Source organism: Acinonyx jubatus, chromosome X (genome assembly GCF_027475565.1).
Source record: "Acinonyx jubatus isolate Ajub_Pintada_27869175 chromosome X, VMU_Ajub_asm_v1.0, whole genome shotgun sequence".
Lineage (NCBI taxonomy): Eukaryota > Metazoa > Chordata > Mammalia > Carnivora > Felidae > Acinonyx > Acinonyx jubatus.
Genome location: NC_069389.1, coordinates 97,997,466 through 98,023,468, shown reverse-complemented (window position 1 = coordinate 98,023,468; position 26,003 = coordinate 97,997,466). Strand labels below are relative to the sequence as shown.

The window sequence follows — 26,003 nt, the reverse complement described above, 5'->3', positions numbered from 1 at the left end:
GTCTTCACCCTGGTTCCAGAGAATAAAGACCAACACAAAAACAAAACAGACCCCACCAAAGAGCAGAGAATCAGATCAGGGGACACATTGCCTTCCCAAACGGACCTAAACAGTTAAATGGATCCTGGCAATTAGAATAATTAGATAATTAGATTGTGACTCTGTGGGCAAAGAGACGGAAACCTGTCTCAGCTAAGTACACTTGGTAGCGAAACGCGCTCAGTTATGAAAGGAGCATGCTCTCAGCAGGTATATTTCACAGGGCTTGGGGAGAAAAAATTAATGGAATAAAAATTTGCAGCTGATGAGTTAGATTTAGGCAGCCAAAGGGATTTTGCCTGGGGCTCCATTAGAGCCTGCGCTCCCAAGTCCCACTATCACTATTGCGCCTCCATCAACAGATTTTTATTTAAGCCAATGCGTTTAGAGCACAATTCTGTGGTGAATAACCTTTAAGGTTACATTTGCCTTTTCCTTGCTTCTTGCAAACAGTGCGTAATCCACGAGCACATTTGTTGGCTGTAAAGGTGTACAACAGCAATTTTTGCAATGACAGTGCGGAGAGGGAATATGAGATCTGTGTGCTAATGAGCTGACACTGCAGAGGCTGGGGCGATGTCGTGTGGAGCACACCACAAGTGCACAGCAGCAAGACACAGGAGGGGACTTCAAGGGAATCGGGGGCGGTTCCGAGGATCCGGGGCAGCAAAGCTACGCAAATGAGACGTGGCCCTCCCTTGGTATTACCACATCCCCCAAAGCCCTAGAACGATCAAATTTGGTTTTTAAAGAACAGACATGTAACTTACAATGTGTGTGCACATCTCTTTTCATATATACTGATTGGGTGTGAGGGTGCCCCTGTCTGTGCGTTTGAATGCACGTATCCTCAAATCATGATTTTCACACCATCCCTCTTTCTGGGGTCATCTAGCTAAACTGAAAAATAAGACTGCAAACTCGATGAATTCCTATGAAATGGGAACATGTTCTCCAAAACAGAGGAGGCTCTTGTATACACTTCAATTCACCTCTGAACTGAGACCCCAAATGAACCACCCTTCAAAATCAAAGAGGCTTTTATTGGCCTCTTAAGACATAGAGCAAAGTTGGAGTCTGTCTTAAGTAAACCTCTTGGGGGTGGTGCAAAAAAAAAATTGGTTACTGGTGAAGAATAGTCTTTAACTGATGCCTGGGACTCATTGCAAGGAAGCCTCCTGGAAACATTGGGGGAGGGGATGCAGAGGGAGAGAGGAGAGGAGGGACACATCCAGAAAACATTACCCTTTGTTTATTCTCTGAGTGTTTGTTTACCTGTATACCTCTGCCCTTGAAAGTGTGTGCCTGACCAACGATTGGGGATGAAGGGACTATCATGGGAAGAAATCAATTCTAGTGCTAGGATAGGCTGAAACTAGGAATTCTGAATGGGGACAGGGACAAGTTCCTTTAATTTTTGCCATCCTGTTCCATAGTGAACCAGATAGGAGAGGTGACTGACCAGATTTGGACTCATCAGGGATTTACTTCAATTCTTCCTAGGTCTCCAGGAAGGGGCAGGATAAAAAAGCTAGGGGTTTCTCCTCCGTACAATAGTGCAGTCAGTTGGAAGACTGGAACCTGGGGTCCCTGGCAGGCAATACTGAACTAGTATTGTTATGCCAGTATTTCTATTTCCTTGAGAAAAAGAACAATTAAGGCCACAGGCCAGGGCTGGGGGGGGGGGGGATGAGATACACCTCCAGAGATTCCAAGACCCCTTGAAATGCTTGTTTTCAGCATTCAGAGACTATCTGCCTGTGGTTGGACTAGTCCTCTTTCTCATACTAAGCTTCTAGGCAGCAGCTGCCCGGAGACAGCTTTGAGATCTGGCCCCCATTCAATGATTGTGACATTCAGAGAGGAACTGTTTCAGGGACCAGAGAAGATGGTAGCTTTCCTCCTCTGTCTTCTGAGCTGTAAAGTCTGAGAGTGCAACAGGCAGCTGGGTACACATCACTGGTTTCTGGATATTTCTCCTGTGTGTGTGTCTTTGTGTGCATATATGTGTATTTGGCATAACTAAGAGCAAGGTCACTTTTTTGTTTTGTCTTTCTTGTTGTCCAGTGAGCCACACCCACTATCCCACATAACCTAGCCTTGTAAGCTTATAAACGGAAGTGCTGTGGATTTGGGGGCTACGGGGGTCACTCTGTTTCTTTTCCTACCCCATGGTTGTTCCTTTATTGCCTGAGAGGTTAAGACATCAATGCACCTGACACTGATATGAATATGAATTAGTGCCTAGATTGTTCTCAAACCGAGCTGTTCACAGGGCAAGGATCACTTCATTATTGCTCCCTGGTAGGGTTCCATGGCCTTTGGCAGGTGGGTGTCAATCTGATTGGACCATAGAAAAACAGGACCAAAAACCTTGGAAATCAATCATTCCTAAGAAGTCAATTGGCACTCTTATCCCAGTTCTCATCAGTGGAAAGACACTAAAGTGAGTTGAAGTAAATATTATTCATTATTAATAGTAAATCCTGCTAGTTTTATGTATTTGGCTTTAAATCTGTTCTAATTGATACTTAGGAAGCTGCATTTGAGATTCAGCCTCTTGACAAGATCACAGTGCTGCAGGATTAAGAGTCAGATGTGTGTTGTAAGTGCTGTAGCGACAGGCTGGGATTACTGAAATAAGATGCAAAGTATAGACAGACATTTTGTAACTTTCACACTTAGCTGGAATTAATAAGTTCCTATTTTTGTCAATGTCGGAAAGCCAATGAATGTCAAATACAGAGTATCTCAGAACATGTTCATATAAGGATCTGTACCTTCAGCTAAAATTTTCTTAAAGCTGATAAGTGTCACATGTCTTCAAAGTACCTCACCCCATCCCCTTGACCTAAGTCTTCAAACCCAAGGAACCTGTGCCCTTGGTGACCCTTACAACAGTTTTTGGAAGCGACACATCCTTTGAGACACAAGAATTTGAAGGAAGTTATATACAAAGTTTCACCCAACCAACCAAATACCATTTCTCTCTTAAAATAAAATTCAAAAATTCCAAATGCCAAACTACGCCAGCCATAAAAGCAAAACATATTTATGCCATCATCAGCCTCACTGTTGTGAAAACTTTGTAAAATCAGCTTAGATGAAGAACCATCAGTCTTTCCCATAAAACATTCCATTCAAGAAAAAAACTGTGTCCAACAGGCTATTGGTCATTTGGGATCCCATGGTTTTGCCTCTCAAAATGTCCCCTTTCCAGAGGGACAATCACAGAGCACAGCTAGATATTTCAGAAACAGCTTTGGGGCTGATGAAATTCCTCCCTTTTCATATTCAGGTTTTCAGCTGTATGCCCCCTCCACCTTTTGCTCTCAGAACTGTGTGGGCCTTAAGAATCAGGGGGTGAACAACACTAGGGGAGACAGAAGTAGCTTTCCAAATAGTAAGCTGAGCACTGTCTTCTCCCTTCCCCTCCGTTTGCCAGGCGTTCATCACTTGTAATGAGTTTGTTGTCTTATCAGTTCCTATCAGAGCTCTCACAGTAAGAGAGGTGATATTATAGGACAGAAAGAGGCCAGGGAACCCAGCCTGATCTGTGCCTCAAGGTCACTTGTTTGCAGAATTTCTCATATTTGGCTCCTAAATATTAGGCGATTGTCAAATTCAGCTCGTTCCTACAGCCAGGCTCTAGCTTTAACAGTCAAGTAATGTACATCCTGAATTAACTCAATCAAGAGGTTTCTTTTAATTTTCATCCCATCTGAAGAAATCTCCCTGAACAGCCATGCTATTTTTTCTTTATTTTTCCAGCCTAAAGAGGGGAGGGGGAGGGTGTGGAGGAGGGAACGCCAGTTTGGGGGGGGGGAATAAAACTTTCGCATCTGACATTATTCACAACAGAGTTTTGTGCCCTACCTCAAGTCCCTCAGCAGGATCCTATGGAGTTGATTTAGGTCGCATGAAACCTGGATTGACTAGGGCCCGGACAACGCCTACTGAGGCAATCACCACCACCCCCAGCACACACGCAGACCCCAAGTCCCACAAGCAAAATACAAATGCGGTCCCCAAGGTCCCAAAGGGAGGAAAAGCAGATCTACTTACAAGCATTAGTCACAGAAAAACTATTGGAAGAATCCAAGTGATCTACGTGGTAATTCAAATGGAAGGGCTTCTCCGTGGTGTTCTGGTTGGTGTTGTATAACTGCACGGCAAAGCGGAAAGCGCTGTGCTCCTGCACCGTGTTTCTCATGAAAAGTCCACCTATAAGCAAAAGGAACCGAGATTTGGCTTGTGCACCCCCCCCCCCAGGACCGGTTAGAAATTGGGGAGCGCTACAGACAGGCGATATCTCTCAATGGTACCGGGCTGTGCGGTGATTATTGATTTTCAACCTGTGTGTCTTTCTAGACTCTTGTGAACTCAAATTTTGGCCAAGAGAAACCTGGTTTTCCTCCTGACTTGAAGAGGAGAAGAAGAGGCTGGGAGAAGGGGGAAAGGGGACAGACGGGAGAAGGGGCTGCTTTGGAGTCGGACGACGGAACCAACATCGGGACTTGGTTTTTTCTCAGGCAGTAGCTTCCTCTCCACTTCTCTCCCCCCCGCCCCACCTCCTACCCCGACGCCCATCTCCACAAGCTGGTTCATCTTTTCCTGGTGCAACGGGAAGGATTGGGAAGAAAAACAATTCCATTCCCCGTGCTGCCCCGTCCTGTTCCCCATAGCCATCCCCCCCCCTCCCCCAGGACAATACAGGGGTCTGGTTCAGTAATGGCAACAATTCTAACTTCCGGACTTGTAAATCCAAGACAGAAGCCGAGAGAACTCTCTCCCAGCGCCCAGGAGCCGGGCTCCAGCCAGACACAGCGGCAATTCATGAATTCGTGGTCTGCGTGACTTCGCCGCCCGCTCCTCGCCTCAGCCCCCGCCTCCTACCCCATCCGCCACCGGCCCCGGCGGCCGCCCGGGGTCCGGGCGCTCCAGGGTGGGCTTCCAGCTCCCCTAGCGCCGGTCGGTCTCCGGGAGGCGGACAGGCGGGACGGGGCGCCCTGGCGCGGCCAGACAGGCGGCATCACCCTGGGACAACTTCCAGCCGCGGCACGCACGCCATGGCAAAGTCCAGAGCAGCCAGCCGAAAAGCCGCGACTCTTCGCCCCTTTGCAGCCTCCCGGCCTCCTGCGTGCCTCCCCTGCTCCGCTCGGCTCGCAAAACGCGGCAGCCCACCGCTCCCACCCCCAGCCCCAGGAGACCCCTCTCCCGTCCCCGCCACTCCCCACACCCGCCGGCTCTCCGGGGGCTCAGGTGCCCTCCGATCCTGTCCGGTCCCCGACCCCGGTCCCCTCCCCGGGCCGTGCAGGACCGGGACCCGCGGCCGCGGCCGCCCCGCCAGGGCAGGGGTCTCGGGTGCAGGGGAGCCCGGCCCGGCCGGCGGCTTGCTCTCGCTTACCGATGCTGATGGTGTTGGGGAATCCTCCGTGAGAATGACCCAAAAGCCCCAGGACTAAAAGGAAGACCGCCCGGAGCACGTTTTGCCCCATTTTCTTCTGCCTGGCCATGCTACGCCTAAAACGGAGCTGACAAGAGCATGGGCGCAACTCAGGAGTCGTCAAAATAATAATAGAAAAAGAAAAAGAATTCGCCGGCTCTTACACCCCCTCCCCTCAACTTGCTCTCGCTCACTCTTCCTTTCCACCCCACACTAGTCCTCCTCCTCCACCGCCTCCTCTCTCTCTCTCTCTCTCTCTCTGAATCTCGCTCTCTCTCCCTTTCTTGCTCCCTCTCGCTCCCAGGCTCTCTCACACCCCCTCCCCGCCCCCCACCTCACTTCTGTCTTCACACCAATCTGGAAGGCGGGTTCATTGGCTGCAAGCTCTGTTCGCCAAAGCGATCTCTCTCCCTATCACTACGAGAGAGAGAGAGAGAGAGAGAGAGAGAGAGAGAGAGAATGAGAGGCAGAGAGAGAATAAAAACCTAAAACACCAAACAAAACAAAAAAGACAGAACACCGAGAAACAAAACAAAACAAAACCCAAAGAAACAAAAGAGAGAGAGAGAAAGAAAGAAAAGAAATTCTAAAGAAAATCCGAGACTTTTCTTCCCCCAGAAGATGGTGGGTCTAAAGAGGGGAAAAAAGAAGCAAAGAGCGAAAAGGCTCAGCGCCGGGGAATTGGGCTCTTCCAATTGGGCCGGTAGGGGGATATTGATCAAAGTTGATCTGACGTGGAATTAAAGCCGCACACCGCTTAGCTCCACTGCAAACTGCAGCCCCGGACTGCAAAGCCTCGGCGCTGGCGTTTGTCAACACCGGAGATGGGATCGATAGAAATCCACTAGTCTTCACGTGGAACTAGCCTTTCAAGCGGCAACTGGCCCTTCAAAAAAAAAGAAAGAAAAGCTGCATTGCCTCTGCGTTTGTGTGTCTGTCTTTAAGAAGGGGGGTCTTGGGGGGGCCGTTAGTGGTTACTCCGGAGTCTTTGTAGAGACTCGGAGAGGCAGTTCCCATCACAATGCGCCCGAATTTGCTGCGCATGCCTGGTCCCTGCCGCTCAGTTTTTACAGCAGAGCTCCGAGGGCGAGTGAACAACCCCCCTTCCACTCCCACGGCCCTGAGAGGCGAGTATCTCCCCTTGCCCAAGTGCAGAGCTGGGATTGCGGCGGGGAGAGGGCAGTGATGGGCAGTGTGGGGCTGACTGCTTTGGGGGTTGTAGAAAAGTGTGTGCGTGGAGTGGTAACTAAAAGGTTAATGAAAAGGACGCTCAGTCCCACCGGCCAAAGGAGGAGAGAGGTGTGGGAATGAGCTAGGGTAAGGGTGGGGATTGGAAGTTAAGGTTGGGGGAAACTGTCCCCAGCTACTTTGCTCCCTTGCTGTAGCCTCTGGACAAAGCAGCCTGGGCCCCTGCCCCATGACCCCAGAGGCTATCAATTCTTTCCCAGTCCTCTTTTATTCCTTGCTCTGAGGAAAGAACCTTCCAAGTCAGGCAGCAGGCCTGGACCTCTGTTGGGGGATGGTCCCCTCCACAAGATATTGTGCATGAACGTCTTAGACTCTTCTCCCTAACCCCTTTCTCCAGTGGTGGGAGGAAAGAAGCTTCCTTATCTTCTATGTCTTTCATTCCTACCCCAGCTTCTCTGGAAGAGACAAGTGTTATTCCTTTCCATGCCAGCTGCTCTCCTTTTCATATCCTCTCCTCCTGCTCTATGTGGAAAATGAACTCTCCTGCCAATGTACAGCAAACTGGTATACATGGGGCAGGGGCCCAACTGGTCCACCAGTTACTCTGGAACTTTGGATTTGGCATAACCCAGGTTGGAGTCTGGAATAGCGATTTTCTAGGGGCACCTGGGTGGCTCAGTTGGTTAAGCGTCTGACTTCCGTTCAGGTCATGATCTCAAGTGGTGAGTTTGAGGCCTGCATAGGGCTCTGTGCTGACAGTGCAGAGCCCGCTTTGGATCCTCTGTCTTCCTCTTTCTCTGCCCGCCCCCCGCCCCCCACTGATTTTTTTTTTCTCTCTCTCTCAGAAATTAACACTTTAAAAAAAAAGAGTAAAGAAAGTTTCCAAACCCTCAGGCAACCAGAAAAATGGTTCTAGGCTCTTGCCAACCTTCTATCCCTTCTGAGAATGCATAATCTCTTTCTGCCCCACCACTCCTAAGAATCTTTCATCTCCATTTGCATAGTCCGTTGCTAAAAATGAGGGAGAAACTTGGGCATGACAGGAGACTGAACTTGAAAGTGATTGGAGCATTAGACCAAAGGAGGCAGCAGAGACGAGGTTAGCCACCCCTTGACGAGTGTGGGGACTGACAGCATGGCTCAGGGATATAGGCATAGAAGACAGGTCTAAGTTCAAGTCTATATTCTATTACATACAGGCAGTGTGTGACCTTGAGCGACTTTCTTAATCTCAACTCCAGTTTTCGCATCTGCAAAGTGGGAATATTACTGTTACTTTCCCTATGAAGTGGTTGTGGATTAAATAAGGATTAAGTAAAATAGTGGGTGCTAAAACATCTAATTCAGTGCCTGATTCATAGAAGAATCAATAAATGTTAATTTCCAGATGCCCTTCCCCCCTTCTCACCCTTTAAAAGTGCCCTTTCTCCCCAAAAGTGCCTTCTGTTGTCAGCCTCCCCTTTCTCCACCATCCCCCAAACCTCAGACTCTGCTACCAAGTCTTGGCCTGTGTTCCATCAAATTCTTCCCATCAGGGTTCCTTAAGAGCCCTAGGAGACAGGAGAGAATCTGGTAGATGAATCTTTACTAATGTTCTCATGGCAGGCAGTGACAACTTAATATTAAAAATGACGTTTAGAGAACCTCTACTCTGTGCCAGGCACTATATGTTCCTCCTTTTAGATAACATAGTTGCATTTTAATAGAAGCCTTCAATGCCTTGACCGGAGGGATAACTCTAAGGAGGAGTTTCAGTTGTGATTTCAGGTGGGGAGACACTACATTTCAGATGGAGGGAGTAGCTTTCAACACACCTCATTTCCCTCCTGAAAGCAAACAGGTCCCCATCCATGTTTGGCTAGCCAAGAGAAGAGGTGGAGGAAGAGATCTGTGGCCTTCTTCAGTGTCATTTGGCTTGAAGACTAATGGGCTGGATGAGTAACAAGAGATGAGAGGAAGAAAGGCATTTCAATGCCCGTGCACTTGAAAATCCTCCATTGCATTCATCACTGTAAATGGGCACCTATCCTTTCTGTTTTCAGTCTCCCCTGCCCATTACCTGTTTTCCTCTCTTTCATCTGCTGCCACTTTTTTAACTTTTAGCTGTCAGTTGCAGCTGTTGGCAGAATTGGATTAGTCCCATCTGAGCCAGCAGGGACACAGTGGTGAACTAGGCATATTGCTGTTGGTTGTAAAGTCCGTATAATACATGCAAATTCTTTTGCATTCAATCCCTCACGGAAGAAAGCGGTGAGATGCTTTTTGAACTTCATCTTTGTTTTTCCAATGAGGAGCTAGAGATTGTAGTAGCAAGCATCACAGCCGCCAGAAGTTGCCAACTAAGCCCCAAATCCAGCGCCCTCTCTCTCTCTCTCTCTCTCTCTCTCTCTCTCTCTCTGGTTAAGAGGTATCTCTGCTGGATTCAGAATTACCTGGCAAGAAAATAATTCATTGCAGTTCTTACTGAGAGGTTGTGTTCTTTTGTGAAATGGTTAGTCAGGTGTAGCTGCAAGAGAGGACACAGGAGAGGCACAGGAAAATAAAGTTTATTATCCTCACAAGTTTTAGAGAAACTGAGTCACTGTACGCCATGAATGGAGGCCACACAGGGTGGGGGAGCAGCAAATGTGTGTGCTCAGCCAAGCAAATGGGGAGGAGAGAGAGAGAGACAGAAAGAGAGAGAGAGAGAGATTGCCCCTTGGGCAAGTGCCTTTATCAGGTTGGAACATACAAACAAAAGGTATGCAGGAGGTGATTTCATTGGTACATTTGAATGACAATAGGTCACAGTCAGGGGAGGGCAATTAGGGGAACTTGTGGCGGGGGCCAGCCTTGTCACAGTGATGCACCCAGTCACCTGGGTGGGGTCCTCACAGACGGTTTGTGGGGATGTTGAGGCAGAAGGAAAATACGAAGTTTTAAAATTTACAATATGAAAGTGAAAATAGTACTCCTCTTCATGAGGTTTCTGTTTGTTTCAGGCTTGGGATAGGGCTCTTGGAGAAGCAGAAAGAATGTTGGCCAGTGAACTTTGGAGAAAAGATCTAACTATACATTAATCCTCATACTCGTTAACTTGATACCTTGTAAATAAGGAAAATAATGACAAAAATCATTGTGATTCATTGGAAGGAAACTGCCATACCCTTTAAAAGTAATGAAAGCAAGATTCTATATCCTTTGCCTAATAGAAAGATAACTTCCTCACTATTTGACTTGAAACTTTGATTTCTTGAACAAACGTTTGACCACCTGTTATCTGACAGATTCTGGGAGGCACCAGGGATATAAGGAAGAAAGACAATTTCTGCTTTCAATGAATTTCAAGTTCAGAGAAGGAGCATATGTATTCAGTGGCAAGGACAATGTAACATGGTAAGTGCTGTGAAAATAGTTAAGCACCAGGTACCAAGTACAGAGGAAGGTGTTCAAATATCTGAAAAAAGGTACTTTCCTTCTCCCAGATTCAGTCCCATGCCATCACAACGAGAAGATAAAGCAAGGTGATTTCTAAAGACTTCCCACTCTCATGTTCTATGGACCTATGATTCCATGAGTCAGGATTATCTTAGGGTGAGGAAAAACTGTCTAACCTTCAGCCTACAATTCTCATCAAGGAACTACTTTAGGGACTCCCAATTCTTTATGGCTGTCTCTTACATTTTCATTCCTGGATTCTTGGGAAGAATAGAGTCCAGTCATATCTGGAGACTCAGGTTGGGTTTGACATCTAAGAGAGCTTGGGTCTTCCATCTAACTTCTCTATCCTTCAATCTTTTCTATGATACCGCCCTTCCAGAAGTCCTCTATGTAGATGCCAACCTTGGTGTTGCTGAATGAATCCACAGCCCTGAGGAGCTGAAATTCTAGGCACAGGCCTAGTTGGAACTGCTTCTGATGGGAGTTTATGTGTATTTCAGAGGAGAAGTCTTATGAACTTGGGTTTGATATGCCCAGAAATGGATCCATAGCAACTTCCAGGAGAAGATAGTCACACCAGGTGAGCATGGCCATAGAAGCAATTGTTTATCTTAAATTGTTTTCAGATTGGCTTGCTTTTTATTTTTTTTATTAAAAAAATTTTTTAACATTTATTCATTTTTGAGAGTGAGAGAGACAGAGCATGAACGGGGGAGGGGCAGAGAGAGAGGGAGACACAGAATCCGAAGTAGGCTCCAGGCTCTGAGCTGTCACCACAGAGCCTGATGCGGGGCTTGAACTCACAAACTGCAAGTTCATGACCTGAGCCAAAGTCAGACACTTAACCGACTGAGCCACCCAGGCACCCTGCTTGCTTTTTATAGATGGGGAGGGTGTTTAGAACTCATTTTTTTTTTTTTTTTTTTTTTTTTTTTGCCCTGAAGATATCTCTAGGAGCTATTTGGGGGCACAATGACTTGGAGATGATCCTTCCCTTTTAGTACCTCATTCCAACTTTTTCTCTCTGGACTAAGCACTTTCACATTGCCTCCTTTAGGTATTCTCAGGGCTGGTGACCATGCCCTTGACTCAGTTCCTATATCAGTTAAGATGTTCATACTTCAGCTAAGACAAAACCCACTAAAGCTAATATAAATGATAAGGGAGATGCATTGATTTACAGATCTGGAAGGGACATAGGTAAGACTGCTTGAGACTTGATTAGCTTCAGTAGTTCAAAAATTGTATCAAAGGCCTAATTTATTTTCCTTTCTCCTTCTTTGCCCACCATATGATGGCAAAATGCCTGTGGCATGTCTTGTCTTCACATCTGCATCACATGTTATATCATTGGTTCTAAAGGAGTCACATGAACATTCATGCTTGAATCCTGTGGTCAAGTAATGTCATCCTTAGACCTGAACTACCTGAGCCACTCACTATGGCAAGGGGACATCAGATTATACCCTATCCATAGGGTCACTTCTTCCCTACCCCTCTCCAAACCACATGATTGACACACAGTGGGATAGGGAGACATGGAGTTGGGAAACAACCACAATAGCCACTAAAATCCCTATCTTCCCAAAGGTCTGCTCCCTGAGAATTGTGAGTGGTAATCATTTCACTCTTGAAATGTCCACAGGCCCATTGCAACTTGCTGAATGGTCTTGTCTCGGGTCTCTTAGAGGTAGGCTGCTCCATGGTGAGATCCTTCTGTTACTTTAGTAACTCATCCCCCTAAATTCAGTTCGTGATGCATCTGCCTGATATTTAATTCTGCTCCTAAAAAAGTAATTTTATATTGAGTGTCCAGGGTGAGAAACGAACATAGAAACAGTTCCTTTTCCTAGGGGTAGAGGCAAATAGGGTTCCAGATCTTTTCAGATAGTGACTCTTTTTTTCATGTTCTTCTCTGGGTAAGCGGAGGTCTGGGGCGTTACTCCCGTAGACTGTGAAACTGAGGAATCAGAGAGGTTTAGTGAACAATTCAAGGTCACACAGCCAAGTGGTGGGGAATGGAGATTTTTTTTTTTTTTATCCCTCTAGGGCTTTATCCACCAGACCAGAGTCTCTTTCATGCTGTGAGAGAACTGAATCATAGCAAATATATTCTGCTGGGATGGGTACATCTTAGCAAGTAATTATCCCCTGTTGGGCTCTGAATGGGCTTGCAAACTGCAGATGGAAGTCACATGGCTTTGGGACTCCCACTTCTCGCAAAGTGACATTCTTATAAGCTACAACATCTCTCTGATGGGAAGTGTTAATTTATTGTGAATTATTCCAGGTTACCTCCCAAAGATGTTATTGTTGATATTTTTATTAACGTATGCTTTTTTTTTCTTTTTTACCCCTCTGGGAAGGTTAGGAACTGTCACTGTGAAATAGCACCGGCAAGTCTGGGGGAAATAGCCCCCAGCCTAAAACTGGCCCTGCCCCCCAGCCCTAGCTGGGGATGGGTTGCATGCTTTTACAGATTTGAGAACTTTATTGAGGAATTCTGGATGCCAGTTGGTTTTTATACTCAACTGGAAACCTGTCCAATTTTCAAAGTACTTCTGAAACTAGAAACTGACTCTGGATTCTGAAAATTACGTGACTGTATGTCAGGAACTGAGTCAGCATCATGTCATATCGTATGAGGGCAAACAGATTACCCCCCCCCCCCTTTCTGAGGTGTGTGTATGTGTGGGGGTGGTGGTGATGAGGTTGGGACGGGCGAAGCATATATGTTAGATTGAACGAGCGCTCCAATTATTCACTCCTTCCCGCATTCGTACCTTTATCAGGGCCTCACTGTGAGCACCATATTTCTCTGCCCCTTAATTTTGGGCTTGGCAGTGTGACTTGCTTTGGCCAGTGGCATGTGGGCAGAGGCGACAGCACACCAGTTCCAGCCTACGTCTTAAGGAGCCTCATGGCGTTCTGCTCACCGTCTTCACCTCTGTGGGTGTCATGAGAAGTACACATAACAGATAGTTTTCTGGTTCCGAGAAGGATGAATGGCGGGTGGAGCAGAACTGGCCCAGTTGACTCACAGACCCGAAGTGAGACACAGAGCCCTCTCAATTATTGCAGTCTGTGGCCGAGCTGCCCAGTTTAGATCAGCTGAACCACAGCCAACCTGCAAAGGGGTGAGAAATGAGAAATGATTTTGTTTTAAACTACTAAGATTTGGGGCTCACTAACGTAGCAACCATCTGGCAGCGGGCGTGTTTCCATGAGTGATCTCAGGCTAGGGTGACCACCCTAGGCATCATGGTTTGGCCAGGACAATTGGGCTGATGTGCATTGTCCCAGCACGATCATCACCAATGCCCCTCTTCTCGCTCAAGAGTATCTTGGTTTGGGTGTTAAACCATCTGGTCCATCCAGCTGAGGCAGGGAGCGGATTACGGGTTGCTTCAAGGCCCAGATAGAAGACTTCCTATCTGTCTGCCACTTCTACCTCTTAATTTCTGTTCCCTAATCTGTCAGCTTGGGGTTTGACCCTCGCTGTCTTTAGGAAGAGGGTATGTTGGGGGGCACCTGGGTGGCCCAGTTAGTGGGGTGACTCTTGATTTTGGCTCAGGTCATGATCTCATGGTGTATGGGTTTGAGCCCCACGTTGGGCTCTGTGCTGACAGTGTGGCGCTTGCTTGGGATTCTGTCTCCCTGTCTGCCCCTCCCCTGCTCGCTCTCTCTCTCTCTCTCTCTCAAAAATAAATAAACATTAAAAAACGAAATAGGGTGTGTGTTTTTTTTTTTAACACTCCTTTAGATAGAGGAAGGTCTGTGTTTCCTGCTCTAAAAGTGAATTCAGAGTATTTAGGGGAATGAAAAGATAACTGGAAACAGTTGACTTCTCAGATACTTGACTGTAGCTAATTCTTAAAGAGGAATTGCTGGATTTGCTAAAGTTACATCTGTTCTGATCTGTATGCTGCAAGCATATTCTGCTGAATCTTTGTGGCATCACTCCCATGAACATAATAATATTTTGAGGGAAAAGAAAAGCATCACATTTTTCTGGGTGATTACCCCCACACAGCCACAATCAGTGGTTTTCTCCTTTGAAAGAAGGTATCTTCTAATTTAAGAAAATCTACTACGTGGAAATACACATTTGGAGAGAGTTTTGTAGTTTACTAAAGGATTCACCACATGTTCCCTTTAAATAGTGAAGTGCTGTCATGAAGTGGTTATCAGTTGGCTGTGGTTTGCTCCCCAGGGGACAAGTGCAATGTCTGGGGACTTTTTTGATCGTCACACCTGGTGGTGGGGGGTTACAGGGGATTTCTACTTACACTTAGTAAGTAGAGACAAGGGACTCTGCTAAACCTCCCGGGGGCACAGGACAGCCCCCAGCAACCAAGGATTATACCGTTCAGGAGGCCAATAGGGCCACTGTGAAGAAACCCTAATTCTCTGTACTCACCCAGAATAGGAGTTTAAAAAAACAAAATGGTTTACACACACCTTTTCAGAAATGTGAACATTGTACCAGGTATCTGAAAACCTGGATTCTAATTGCAGTAATTTCCAAATTATACTTTCGGAGCCTCAGTGTTTTGAGCTGTGAATTGGGGATACATCTTACCTGCATTTCCATATAAAGCACTGTAGAGAGAGAGAGACAGAGAGAGAGAGAGAGAGAGAGAGAGAGATCATCAATAGAATCCACTCAATATTGTGACATTAGGATTGGTAGAGTGGATTAGTTTAAGTTAAAGAAATGAGGAACTATGACCTTTCTCAGAGAATTTCTATTGCTCTTGCTTTTCTAGACATTCTAGAGCAATAGCCCACTAGTGAAGAAACTGAGACAGGTCAGAATTCCTGTCACTTCCCTCACCTGACACCGAAGCCGAGGCTTTCTGCCTTCCTGTGCTGTGTTTGCCTTAATTCACTGCACGCTACCTGCAATGCCTGTTACTAGACATCGGTACTTCAAGGGTAGGAGAACATCTCTAGAATGATCCTCAGAGTACAGAGTTAGTCTGAGGGCCACTGAACCACTGCACTTAGTGGGACTCAAGGGTGGGGAGTGACGTGGACTCTCAAATAACAGCAGGGGGAGAAACTAAGAACAAGGCCCACCCAGTGTTCAGAAACTCTTCGGGGCAGAGAGGACTTGGCTATATAGTTTGTGGGGTCCAGGGCAAGAGGAAAACGCTGGGCCTCTTGTTCAAGCGTGAAGACTTTCAGGACAGAGACAGCAGAGCATGAAAGCAAGGTCCTTCTAGCAGGGGACCCTGTGTGACTGCACAGGTCACACTGGGGAAGCAGGCCCCCGAGGGCAGTGCCTGCTCTGGAGGAGAATGGGCAGTATGGAGCGACAGTTCCCTGGGCTCTGGACTCCAGGCCCCAGGGAGAAACTCATTCACCAAGGGCCCTACAAAGTCTAAAGGAAATGAAAGGACTTCCTCTAGGGAGGCCGCAAACAGTTCCTAGCTGCTTCTCCTGGCCTCCCTCAGTGGGTAGCCCCAGTCCCTAGAGAAGTTCTGTGTTACAAAGGAAGTGAAAAAAAAATCACTTAAAATCACCGTAGCTTGGCAGGAGGCCAGTCCAAGAGTGGTCTTACAATCTTACCTACCTTGCTGTCTAAACTCGCATTGAGTTCCCTACGGGGAAGATCATTTTATAGCCAGAGGCACCCCACTAAGAAAGTCCTTGTGCGGCAATGCCTTTAAATTCAAAACCAAACAAAACGAGACAAAGGGATGACAAACGAAGATCCCGTCCCCCCTTAAAGTTTTGGTTAAAGGTTTCCAACATTGTCATGCTTTGCTAACAAAGGGGAAGCGGTGACTCCTCTGCAATTCTGAATCGACTTTGCTGAAATTTCTGGTATATACAGATGAACAGGTTCCCACCCGCCATGATGATGATGATGACGACAGGGACAACGATCATGACAGCAATGACATGGATGGCGACTTACATGTATTTCTTGCCACATGTCGGGTACTTGATAAATGGTTTAAGTGTACTGTCTTGTTGAATCTTTACAGCCACCCTTTGACGTAAATACTGTTATTATCCCCATGTTTTATGCAAACCAAGATTAGAAGCATTTCGTACAAACTTTAAAGGAAAGACACCCAAGAAGCATCTACTAAACAAAGAATGGTAAACGGAAAGTAATTGTGCAGTTCCCATTATTAACAAGTTAGAATGTGAAAAGTGTCATTGCCTTTTCCTTTTATTTAGGATGCTTCCTGTATTGTCTATTTTGTGAACACAAAATTCATTTTTTACATGCTTTTCATAAAGCTTAGTACCTAGAAGCTTCTCAAGAAAGGTGTGCTCAATGAATTAATGAATGACGGCTTTCAGGAGCTCAGTCAAGATCTCAACCTTCCTAAGAAGTTTCTTGAAAACATCCTAAGCTCTTTAATCATGAATTCTGCCATAAGGGTTTTGAGAACCAAATTTCGTGGTTGGAGAAGTACACTGTACCTTCATTTCAGGTAAATCACACCTGTATTATCAGCTTGCTCCTCTGATATGGTTATAAACTAAGGTATCATTACCACCACCTTGTGGGTGTTTCTAATAATTGCAGACAAATTACCCAAGCGCAAAGCCATAGCATCTTGACTCTTGAAATCTTAACACTTCTCCATCAGTACATTATTTGATTTGGCTTTAGTTAGATTCATGGCTAACAAATTAAAGCAAGAAGTTTCTATGTCTTTTACTGTAGGTTATTTCAAAATCTTTTTGGAATTAGGAACAGTGTGATTAATGGGTACATGAATGAATGGAATCCTTACATTCCCCAACTAATAATTTTTTTGAAAATTATAAGCACTATTACTTTTCTAACTAGAATGAGGCTTAAGGGAACTGAATTCCTTGGTATTGGAATACAATGTAATTCTATATCTTCACTCTAAGTAGATATTTTACTAACTTGGTTTATTTAAGATGGTGAGCTCTGGGAAGGTGGGGATTTTTTTCCATCTATTTTGCTTATTGCTGTAATCCCAGCACCCAGAAAAAAAATGCGTGGGCTGTAACTGATGCCAAATAACTTTTGTCAAGAGAATGAATGAATGTGTGACTTAGCCAAAAGCAAGATCCAGTTGTGTTCTCTTTAACATTATGGGTCATAAGTTAGGAGGAATACAAGGGAGAAAAAATGTCTGAGTTAATGGATGGATTAAAATGAGGAAACCAAATGCCCTTTCATCTGGATGGTTAGATTTGGCAAACTCGGAGAACAGTAGCCATATCTTGTGGCTAGGACAGGAGCACCACGGAGAAGAGTCTGGATCTGGTGGGAGACATTAGGAAAATAACCTTTTTCTTCTTGCCCCCTCAAGGTCAAAACTTCCCCATCCTTTCTGACCTCTTTTCAGGATTCTGTTAGATAAGTGGTTGGTACAGCCCACAAGGCACTTGGCAAAAAGTAGTCCTTGTGTTACCATTGAGGAATGGATGGCAGCTGAGAAGAGTTGAAGGTTTGAGTTAGTATAACATTTCCTGTTTCTTAAGAACATGGAAATTGGCTGAGTGTGTCTGTAGCCAGCCACAGCGTGATAAGAGGTTGGGTGGCGAATGCCGACAAAGTGGAAATGGACATCAGCAATTTGCTGCTATATCTTATAATATGGGCAAGTCTTGCTTTATGCAATAGGCGTGCATCAAAAATTTGTGTGGAAAATGAATTTAGGTAAATTGAATTCTATTTTAAATCCAGGACACATGCTTGCCACTTAAAGGAACTCTGGAGCAAATCATTTTCTCAAGTGAAAAGATCTGCTATTTTGTCATTTTTCTGGTTTCCTTTATGTACTAAAAAACCCCACAGTCTCCTATAATTTAGAGGGCAGACTCCTTTAGATAACAAGATGTAGTATGGGACTGTTTATCTTTTTTTCAGCCATTTTATTTTTTTATTTTTAAGCTTTCTGTTACCAAAGCTTAAATCAGGAAATGTGTGGCTTCCTCAAAACCCCAGTATTCCAGTCTGGTATGTTTTCAAAGTGTACTTCTGAAGCAAGGTCAGTAATTAGCCTGATTATCTGGGTCAAAGTCGAAGTGTTAATGAAATATATATAGTACTGCCCTCCCCTGCCTCGAATTTCCACCATTCACTTCTTCACGGAATCCGTGGATGTATAACAGAAGTTGTAAATTTCAGATCAGTGGGAGAGGAATTATAGAATATGAGCTGTTATTTATCAAGTGCTTACTATGTGCCAAGCGTGTGCTCAGTGGTTTAACACGTTAGCTCATCTAATCCTCATAGTCCTCATGAGGTAGGTAGTACTATTATTTCAATTTTATAGCTTGTAAAACTATGACTTTTAAGAGGGATTACGTGACGTGCCCAAGGTCACACAGCTCTCAGTTGTGGAGGTGAAATGAGATCCAGGACACCTCTAGGCCACCCTGCCTCCACATCGCACTGTGTATCCATATGCGTGCGTATGTCCTGACATCCCAACTACTTCGTCTTTCTCAAAGGGCGGGGAGCAGATAGCGGCCTCTAATGTTGCACAAAGTCAGGGGCCACTCAAGCAGCATTGTAGACTGGAGTAACAAAGACTTGGGAGAGAGTCTTATTTTGTTTTTCTACATCTCTCTATCTTAGCTAAAGCAGATTGATTTTTTTTCAGGGGATGGAGGAAGTACTGTTTGTGTGTCCTGGAAAATAGTTATGTACTGAATGCTAATCCCATGCCCTGGAAGGGCTCACTCCATAGTCTGAGAGGGGACGGGGAAATGTGTAGAGTGGTGCACTTGTCTTCCTCCATCAGAACCGTGGTGGGTGGTTTAGAGCGAGGACCACTCTCGCTAGGTTCAAAGTCCCCTGGCTACACCTAGCATTCGGGTGAATTGACTTCCTTGGGCCTCCAGTCCCCGTCAGTACGATGGGGGTGATAATAGTAACATACCCCCCACAAGGCTATTGTGAGGATGAGACAAGGTAAGCAAAGTGCATAGAATCCCACCTGGCACGTAATAAATGATCAGTAACGTTAGCTATTGTTGCTATTAGCTCCAGACCCCGCAGCATATTTTGGCACAATTTCCCCTGAGCTGCTTTGGGTTCTGGGGGGGGGGGGGGCTCTGAGAGAGTCCATTTTGCGGGGTTGGACAAAGCAGGAAAGGCTTGTGCATTTGCAGAATCTGTCAGCGTTTGAGTTTGTTTAGCCCTGGCAGGAAATGGCTTCCTGCTTTGAAAACAAAGGAAAAAATGTATTTTAAAGTGAAGAAACACCTTTTTAAAAATACTCAGAAGACTTATTAGACAGAAAACAGCTTTTACAGAGCAACGTCGTGGTGATTGAGGGGAAAACAGCGTCAAGTGTCTGAATCAGATCGCGTTTAATGGAGAAGAGGAGCTGAGCGTGGCAGAGCCGGCTGGGCTGGTGGGGAGAGAGGGGGAGGGCAGGGGGATGCAAAGGTTTTGCCAAAGAGCCACGGAGATTGGATTGTGCCAGCACAGAAACCACTTGCCAATGAAAGCTGCAGTCACTGTCAACCCACTGCCGCTCTGCGGTAATGAATGCATTTTTGATTAATTTTGCTGATTACCTGCTCTCTATGCACACAGCACAAGATAGAATAGTCGAGTCTGGGGCTCTCGGTGGAAGACTTTAGAGGCAAGGAGACGGGGTGGCAGGAGGGCTTTGATTATCTTTTTTTATTTTTCTCTCCTCACCTGCTCCCCAGCGTACATTGAGATAACGCTGGCTTTTGCTGGCAGCAGCCAAGAGGCCAGAACCTTGGGGTTTTTTCCACACATCGGTGCTGTTGCAGGGTAATAAAGCTAGTGCCAGAGGGGCAAGGAGCTACCGAGAAGCCCCCATCCACTCTCCTCTGGTTTCCTTGTAGTGTGTAACTCATCCCCTCAACCACAGGAGACGAATGTCTTTGCATATATTGAAAAAGAAATTATGTCTTTGATTTCCTAGATACATTACAAGTATTTACCAACAGATGAGAATTAGGTGAGGAAATCGGTTTTAGGCTCATAAGGCAATGTCTCTGAAGATTTAGTGCAATTTTAATGGGAACACAAACTTTGGGAAGGGAAAACACAAGTTATCAATTTTGGAACAATTTCCTCTCTGGTGCTGTAAGATGAGAACTGAAATCCAATGTTTATAATCAAATGATTCTTCTCTTTTCACATCAGATATAGTGGATTATTTTCATGTATTTTCTCTGTGTACAGGCTATTCATTTTTTTCCCCTTTGGTTGTCATAATTGTTGTTCTGGATTTGGCATTGCACGAAGACCGATCTGTTTCTAACAAGTTGAGGGCCAAGTAAGTGGCCAGATGCACCTGTGAATATTATGAGCCCAGCCCAGGACTGAGTGATCTTGTCTAGAGCAAGCACTATTTTCTTTATGGGCAGAAATGGAGAGTTTGGCAACTGTTCGGATACCTGGATCAGGTCTGGCCCTGTGTTTAGAAAGAGTGAGTTCTTCCTTTGAGTGTGAGTTGAGGGGCTTCTAGGGCCTCCAAGTCACCCTCTTAGTATCCTCCCCACTGGCCTTGTTTTACTTTCTGAAATTCTTGTCTTCACCCCCTCCTTCGGGAAGCCCTCGGTTAAAACGGTGGCACTTCCTGCATTTGGTGCATGGCTTCCCAACATTTTCGCAGCGTGGTGCACAGGCGGTTCCTCAGAACCGGAGTCAAGAGGTTGAGAGACTCTGGCCACTCCACGGCCTTGAGACTTGAAGGCACTTAGTAACTCAGCACAGCTCTAATCTATCCACATGACACGGACACCAGTCTCTCATAAGGGTGACTATATTGTTTATTGTCCAAACTGGGACACTTTTGAGAGTGGAAGAGGACACTTAATAATTAAACCAGGACATCAGGCAAACTACAATCTAGGAAATGTGTTTGGCCTAGTCAATTACACCTTAACCCTGATTAGCTTCCCAGACTAGCCCTGCGATACCAGACCTTTGAAATGTGCAGTCTTCTAGTTTGTTTCCTTCATTAGCCCATTTCTTATCTGCCTGTCTATTTATACAGTTGCTATCACTACTGTTATGTTTTGTTTCAACCTCCATTTTACAGATGAAGAGACAGATAAGAGGCTAAATATTGTTTCCTCCCTTCATATTTCCATGAGAAGTAAGTGATCAGGTAATATGAGGGTCGCTGGGGGCTCAGGGGCAAATCGGTGCTGTTTGAGTCTTGACTAGCATTCTCTTTTGGTATTTTTCTTGTCTCCTTTACCTCTTCTCTTCTTCCAGCTTCCCAGTGCCTATGTTCCCGCCCATGTCCACATTCATTAAAGCTTACCTGTTCTCTACAGTATTCCATTCCCGCAGGACTTTGCCCTGTGTTCAAAAATAAATGCTGAAAAATTAACGTATTAGCTTCTCTAGAAGCTAATATTCACATTTTAATAGGGGACTTCTGGGGACATAACTGCTTTAGTTCAGTGAAGCAGCGATAATGGTGGGAGTTCAGGAACCCTGGCAAACTAGGGGCGTTGGTTTGGTTAGAAGATACAGTTTCACTATGACCTGAAATATACCACCTAAGGCCTGCCTTGGTCAGGGCTTTCTAAATTGGATAAGCTATAATGCCTCTGTACAAGAATTCTGCCATCATCTGGATGACATGCTCTATGGGATTGTGTCATTATTTTAGATTTACTTGAATTTATGAAAAGGAAATAACAATGCTTTTCATAACAGCAAAATATGATGAAAGGGTAAAGAAGTAATATAATCTAGATTATGTGCCTAATCTGCTCCAGGCAGGAACATGAGCTCACTTTGGTGTGGTAGAGATTTGGGAATGATTCTTTTGTCTTGTCTTCTTGGGATGATGAAACATAGATTGCCTGGGGGATGGACAAGAGCTCTTAGAGCCCTCCATTTTATTTTATTTTATTTTATTTTATTTTATTTTATTTTATCATTTCATTTCATTTCATTTCATTTCATTTCATTTCATATTTTTTAAAAGATTTTATTTTGGGGGTGCCTGGGTGGCTCAGTTGGTTAAGCATCCGACTTCAGCTCAGGTCATGATCTCGCGGTTGGTGAGTTCGAGCCCTGCGTCGGGCTCTGTGCTGACAGCTTAGAGCCTGGAGCCTGCTTCAGATTCTGTGTCTCCCTCTCCCTCTGCCCCTCCCCTGCTCATGCTCTGTCTCTCTCTGTCTCTCAATAATAAATAATAAAACATTAAAAAAATTTTAAAGATGTTATTTTTAAGTAATCTCTACACCCAACATAGGGCTTGAACTTGCAACCTTGAGATCAAGAGTCACATGTTCTATTTATTGATCCAGCCAGGTACCCCTAGAGCCCTCCATTTTAGTATCTTCCCCATCTGCATTCCTTTGAAACTGAAGTTTAAAACATCAGGCATCAGAATTCTTTGGGAAATCATTTTCAAAGGACAGTTATTTCTTAGAGTTTGTATATATCCTCTGCCCTACTCATGACCATCTAAACCAGCTAGTTGGTTCTCCCTGTGGATGTGACATTTGGTCATTCATTTACAAATATTTCTTGAGCACCTACTATGTGTTGGATACTGTGGTAGACACCGGTGAACACAATAGGCATAGATATAGATTCTGTTTCATGGAAGTTAAACAAAAAGCAAACAAGTAACAGATATAGTAACAATCCATTTGGATTTGCTTAACAAAGAAAGCCAATAGGATGCTGCAATAGAGAATAGAAGATGAGGATCAACTTTCAACAGACAGTAGTGGAAAACCAAACTAAAATTAGGTCAAGTAATATGGAGTTTATTATCTCACTGATTAAGAAGTCTGGAAGCAAGGCATCCGGGGTCAATTCAGATACACAATATAATTATTATGAGGGACCCAGGCACATTCCATCTTTCTATTCTACTATCCTTAGCACATGGATAATACTTCACTTGTGATCGTAAGAGGCCTTCCACATTTGCAAGCATCACATGTAGACACACAAAAGCTAAAGAAAATTGGTACTTTCTGTCTGTCTCTCTTTTCTCAGCAAGGGCCTTTCCAAAGAAGACTTCCTTTTGTGTTATTTTGGTTAGATCCACATCGTTTACTCATCTCTAAATCAATCACTGACAAAAAGGCCAGATATGACCATGATAGGCTAAAAGCAATTATTATCTACTATTTGATACCGGGGAAGGGCCAGGCTCCCTTGACTATGTGACAGCCATATCCTTGAACAAAATCATCATTGTGCTAGCAAAAAACAGTGTAGGTGGGGGTCATTGCTGTGGGGGCAGTCCATATTTTCTGCGTTGGTTACAGTGGTGAGGAAAGGCCCATTTGTTGGAATGATGTGTGAACTGAGACACTAAGGATGAGACACATTCAAATGAAGTGTGGGAGATAGGGCTTTCAAGGCAGAGGGAGGAGCTGAGGCAAAGTACTAGACACTGATAGAGTTTGGCATCTTTGAGGACCCGGAAGAAGACAAGTGTGACCCAGATATAACAAGTGAGGGGAGAAGTCCTTGAAGTGAAGTTTGGGAGCAAGACAGGGGCTGGTAGGGCATGGTGTAGGTTTAAGATTTATTCTCAGGGTAGTAGGAATGCACTGAAGGGCTGTAAGTAGGTTAAGGACATGACCTCCATTTCAGGGCCCTCTTGCTGCTATACAGAGAATGAGTTGAAGGGTGGGTAGGAATGGAATTTGCAGACCAATTAGGAGATTTTTGCAATGCTCGGGGCAACAAATGGTGGGAGCTTGGAATAGGGAGGTAACAATGTAGGTGGAGAGAAGAGGCTTTGGCAGAAGTGAAAGTGTTGATCCAAGGGTTCTGCTTAACCATGTTAAGTTTGAGATGTTCGTGAGATATCCAAGTGGAATGGTAAAGTAGGTAATTGGCTAGGAGACTGGCTCAAAAGAAAGGTCTGGGCCAGAAATACGTGTTTGGAAGTCAGCCGTATATAAATGGCATTCAAAGCCAGAGGACCAGATGAACTCACTTAGGGAAAAGGAGTAGACAGAGAAAAGGCAAGGGTTCAGTACCAAGTTCTAAAGTACGCAAACACTGAAACATTGGGCAGATGAGGTAGAGTGTGGAAAGGAAATTGTGAAATGGAAGTCATCGAGGTAGGAGGAAACCCAAGAGACACTACATGCTTTTCCTAGGGTCACACAGCTCATACTCTTGTCTTAGGGACTCAGGAGGATGGTATAGAAGTCTTTGAAGGGACAAGGTAGATGAGAATAGGAAGAGGTAATTTTACACAAATTTTTAAAAAAACACTTTTTTTCCTCTTAATATAAAAACTATATTCATTGTTGACAATTTAGAAGGCATATAAACATATGAAAATGAAAATCATACATTTGTTATTCTTTTTGTGTAGAACTCTCTAGTCTTCCCCCTCCTTCTCCTCCCCTCCCTTCTCTCTCTCTGCCCACAATACACATGAACATGCACACACACGCATGCACACACGTGTGCCCACCACACGGTATGAGCAAGGATGGGCTAGGCTATGTTGTGATAACAACCACCCGCAAATCTCAATGGCTTCATACAATAAAAGGTTTTTACATATCCGGTCTATGTGGGCAGGGAACCTCTGCACATTATGGTCACTTAGGAGACCCAGGCTGATAGAAGACTCTTTTCAACACATGCTTCCACGATTGTCAAGGCAGGCAAAAGCCGTGTGGCACATTGATCACTGGCCTTTAAATGTTCCCCTCACATTTCACATTCCAGTTATGTTGCATGACCATATGTATCTTCAAAAGTATTGGGAAGCACAATCGTACTACATGCCTTAAAGGAGAATGTGAAAATATTTATGAATAGTCTTAATGGTTACTATAAACATGTAAATATAATGTCATACTCTACATACTATTTTGCAACCAGATTGTTAACTATGTTTTGAAAATATGTCTTTAAACATTTTCCATGCCATTAAATCTTCTGTAATTTGCTTTTTAATAGCTGTGTGTATAGATATAAAATAATTTATTTAGTCAATCCCTTAATATTGCTATTTCAACTGTTTCTAATATCTCACTATGGAAAATTATGCTGTAGTGAAGCCCAGTTAACATCCATCTTTGTTTTCATTTATGATTCTTTTTACAGAATAAATTCCTATATGGTGTGGCAGAGTCAAAAGACATGCAAACTGTGGGGCACGTTGGTGGCTCAGTTGGTTGAGCCTCTGACTTTGGCTCAGGTCACGATCTCACAGTTTGTGAGTTCGAGTCCCACATCGGGCTCGCTGCTGTCAGCATAGAACCCACGTCAGATTCACTGTCCCCATGTCTCTCTGCCCCTCCCCTGCTCACTCTCTCTCAAAAATAAACATTAAAAATGATATGCAAACTGTTAAGACTTTTGCTACTTATTGTTGAATTTTCCTGCAGAAAAGTTTTATCGATTTATGCTCTTACAAGCAATATGCAAGAGTGTACATTTCCCTGGATCTCACTAATTCTGGCTGTTACCCATTTCTTTTTAGCATTTGCTAATTTTCTCAATAAAAAAATCACATTGTTTTTGCTTGTGTTTTTTATGGACAGAATGAGCATTTTTATATGCTCTCTGGCCATTCTTATTTTGTGAATTGCCTATTCGTGTCGTCTGCACTTGGTTTTGGAGTGCCCCTTATGCCAATATCCATACTTCACTGTTACACAGCCCCCACTCATGAGCATACTTCTTTTCTCTCTTTCCCTCTTGAGCTTAAGATGCTTCATAGTAACTAAGGCAACAAAACATGCTAGGTGGTTGAACTCCAAAATAGTAGCTGTAATCATCCTGAAACCCTCAACGGTAACTTTTATTAACTATTTATGGCCTAAACACATTTGCACATTCTGAGTGTCTATCAGGGATGCGGAGACATTTTTCACGAGTACTTTTCTAGGGGTGTGGAGTCCCTATCCCGAGGGCAGGGCTGCTGCATTCTTTTATTTTTTCAATGTTTATTCATTT

At 44.6% G+C, this 26,003-nt stretch overlaps 1 protein-coding gene and 1 long non-coding RNA gene across 8 annotated transcripts in view; one reads left to right on the top strand and one right to left on the bottom strand.

Moving 5' to 3' along the window:
* Positions 1–6,419, bottom strand: part of GRIA3 (glutamate ionotropic receptor AMPA type subunit 3) — a 265,856-nt gene extending 259,437 nt beyond the window's left edge. Inside the window, exons 1-3 of one of the 7 annotated variants that reach the window (XM_027054336.2) lie at positions 6,240–6,419; positions 5,447–5,573; positions 4,105–4,263 (exon numbers count right to left, since the gene is read on the bottom strand). In XM_027054336.2, the coding sequence (XP_026910137.1) occupies positions 4,105–4,263; positions 5,447–5,555 (268 nt within the window). In that variant the 5' untranslated portion in view covers positions 5,556–5,573; positions 6,240–6,419. Of the gene's footprint in view, positions 1–4,104; positions 4,264–5,446; positions 5,756–5,819; positions 6,139–6,239 lie in introns of those variants that run through there. The other 6 variants (XM_027054334.2, XM_027054335.2, XR_003418428.2 and 3 more) reach the window with 6 other exon arrangements.
* A 3,146-nt stretch (positions 6,420–9,565) lies between these two features.
* The window catches only part of LOC113597657 (uncharacterized), a 33,465-nt gene continuing 17,027 nt past the window's right edge, over positions 9,566–26,003 (top strand). The window contains exon 1 of the long non-coding RNA XR_003418448.2: positions 9,566–10,673. This is a non-coding gene — a long non-coding RNA (uncharacterized LOC113597657). The remainder of the gene's footprint in view (positions 10,674–26,003) is intronic.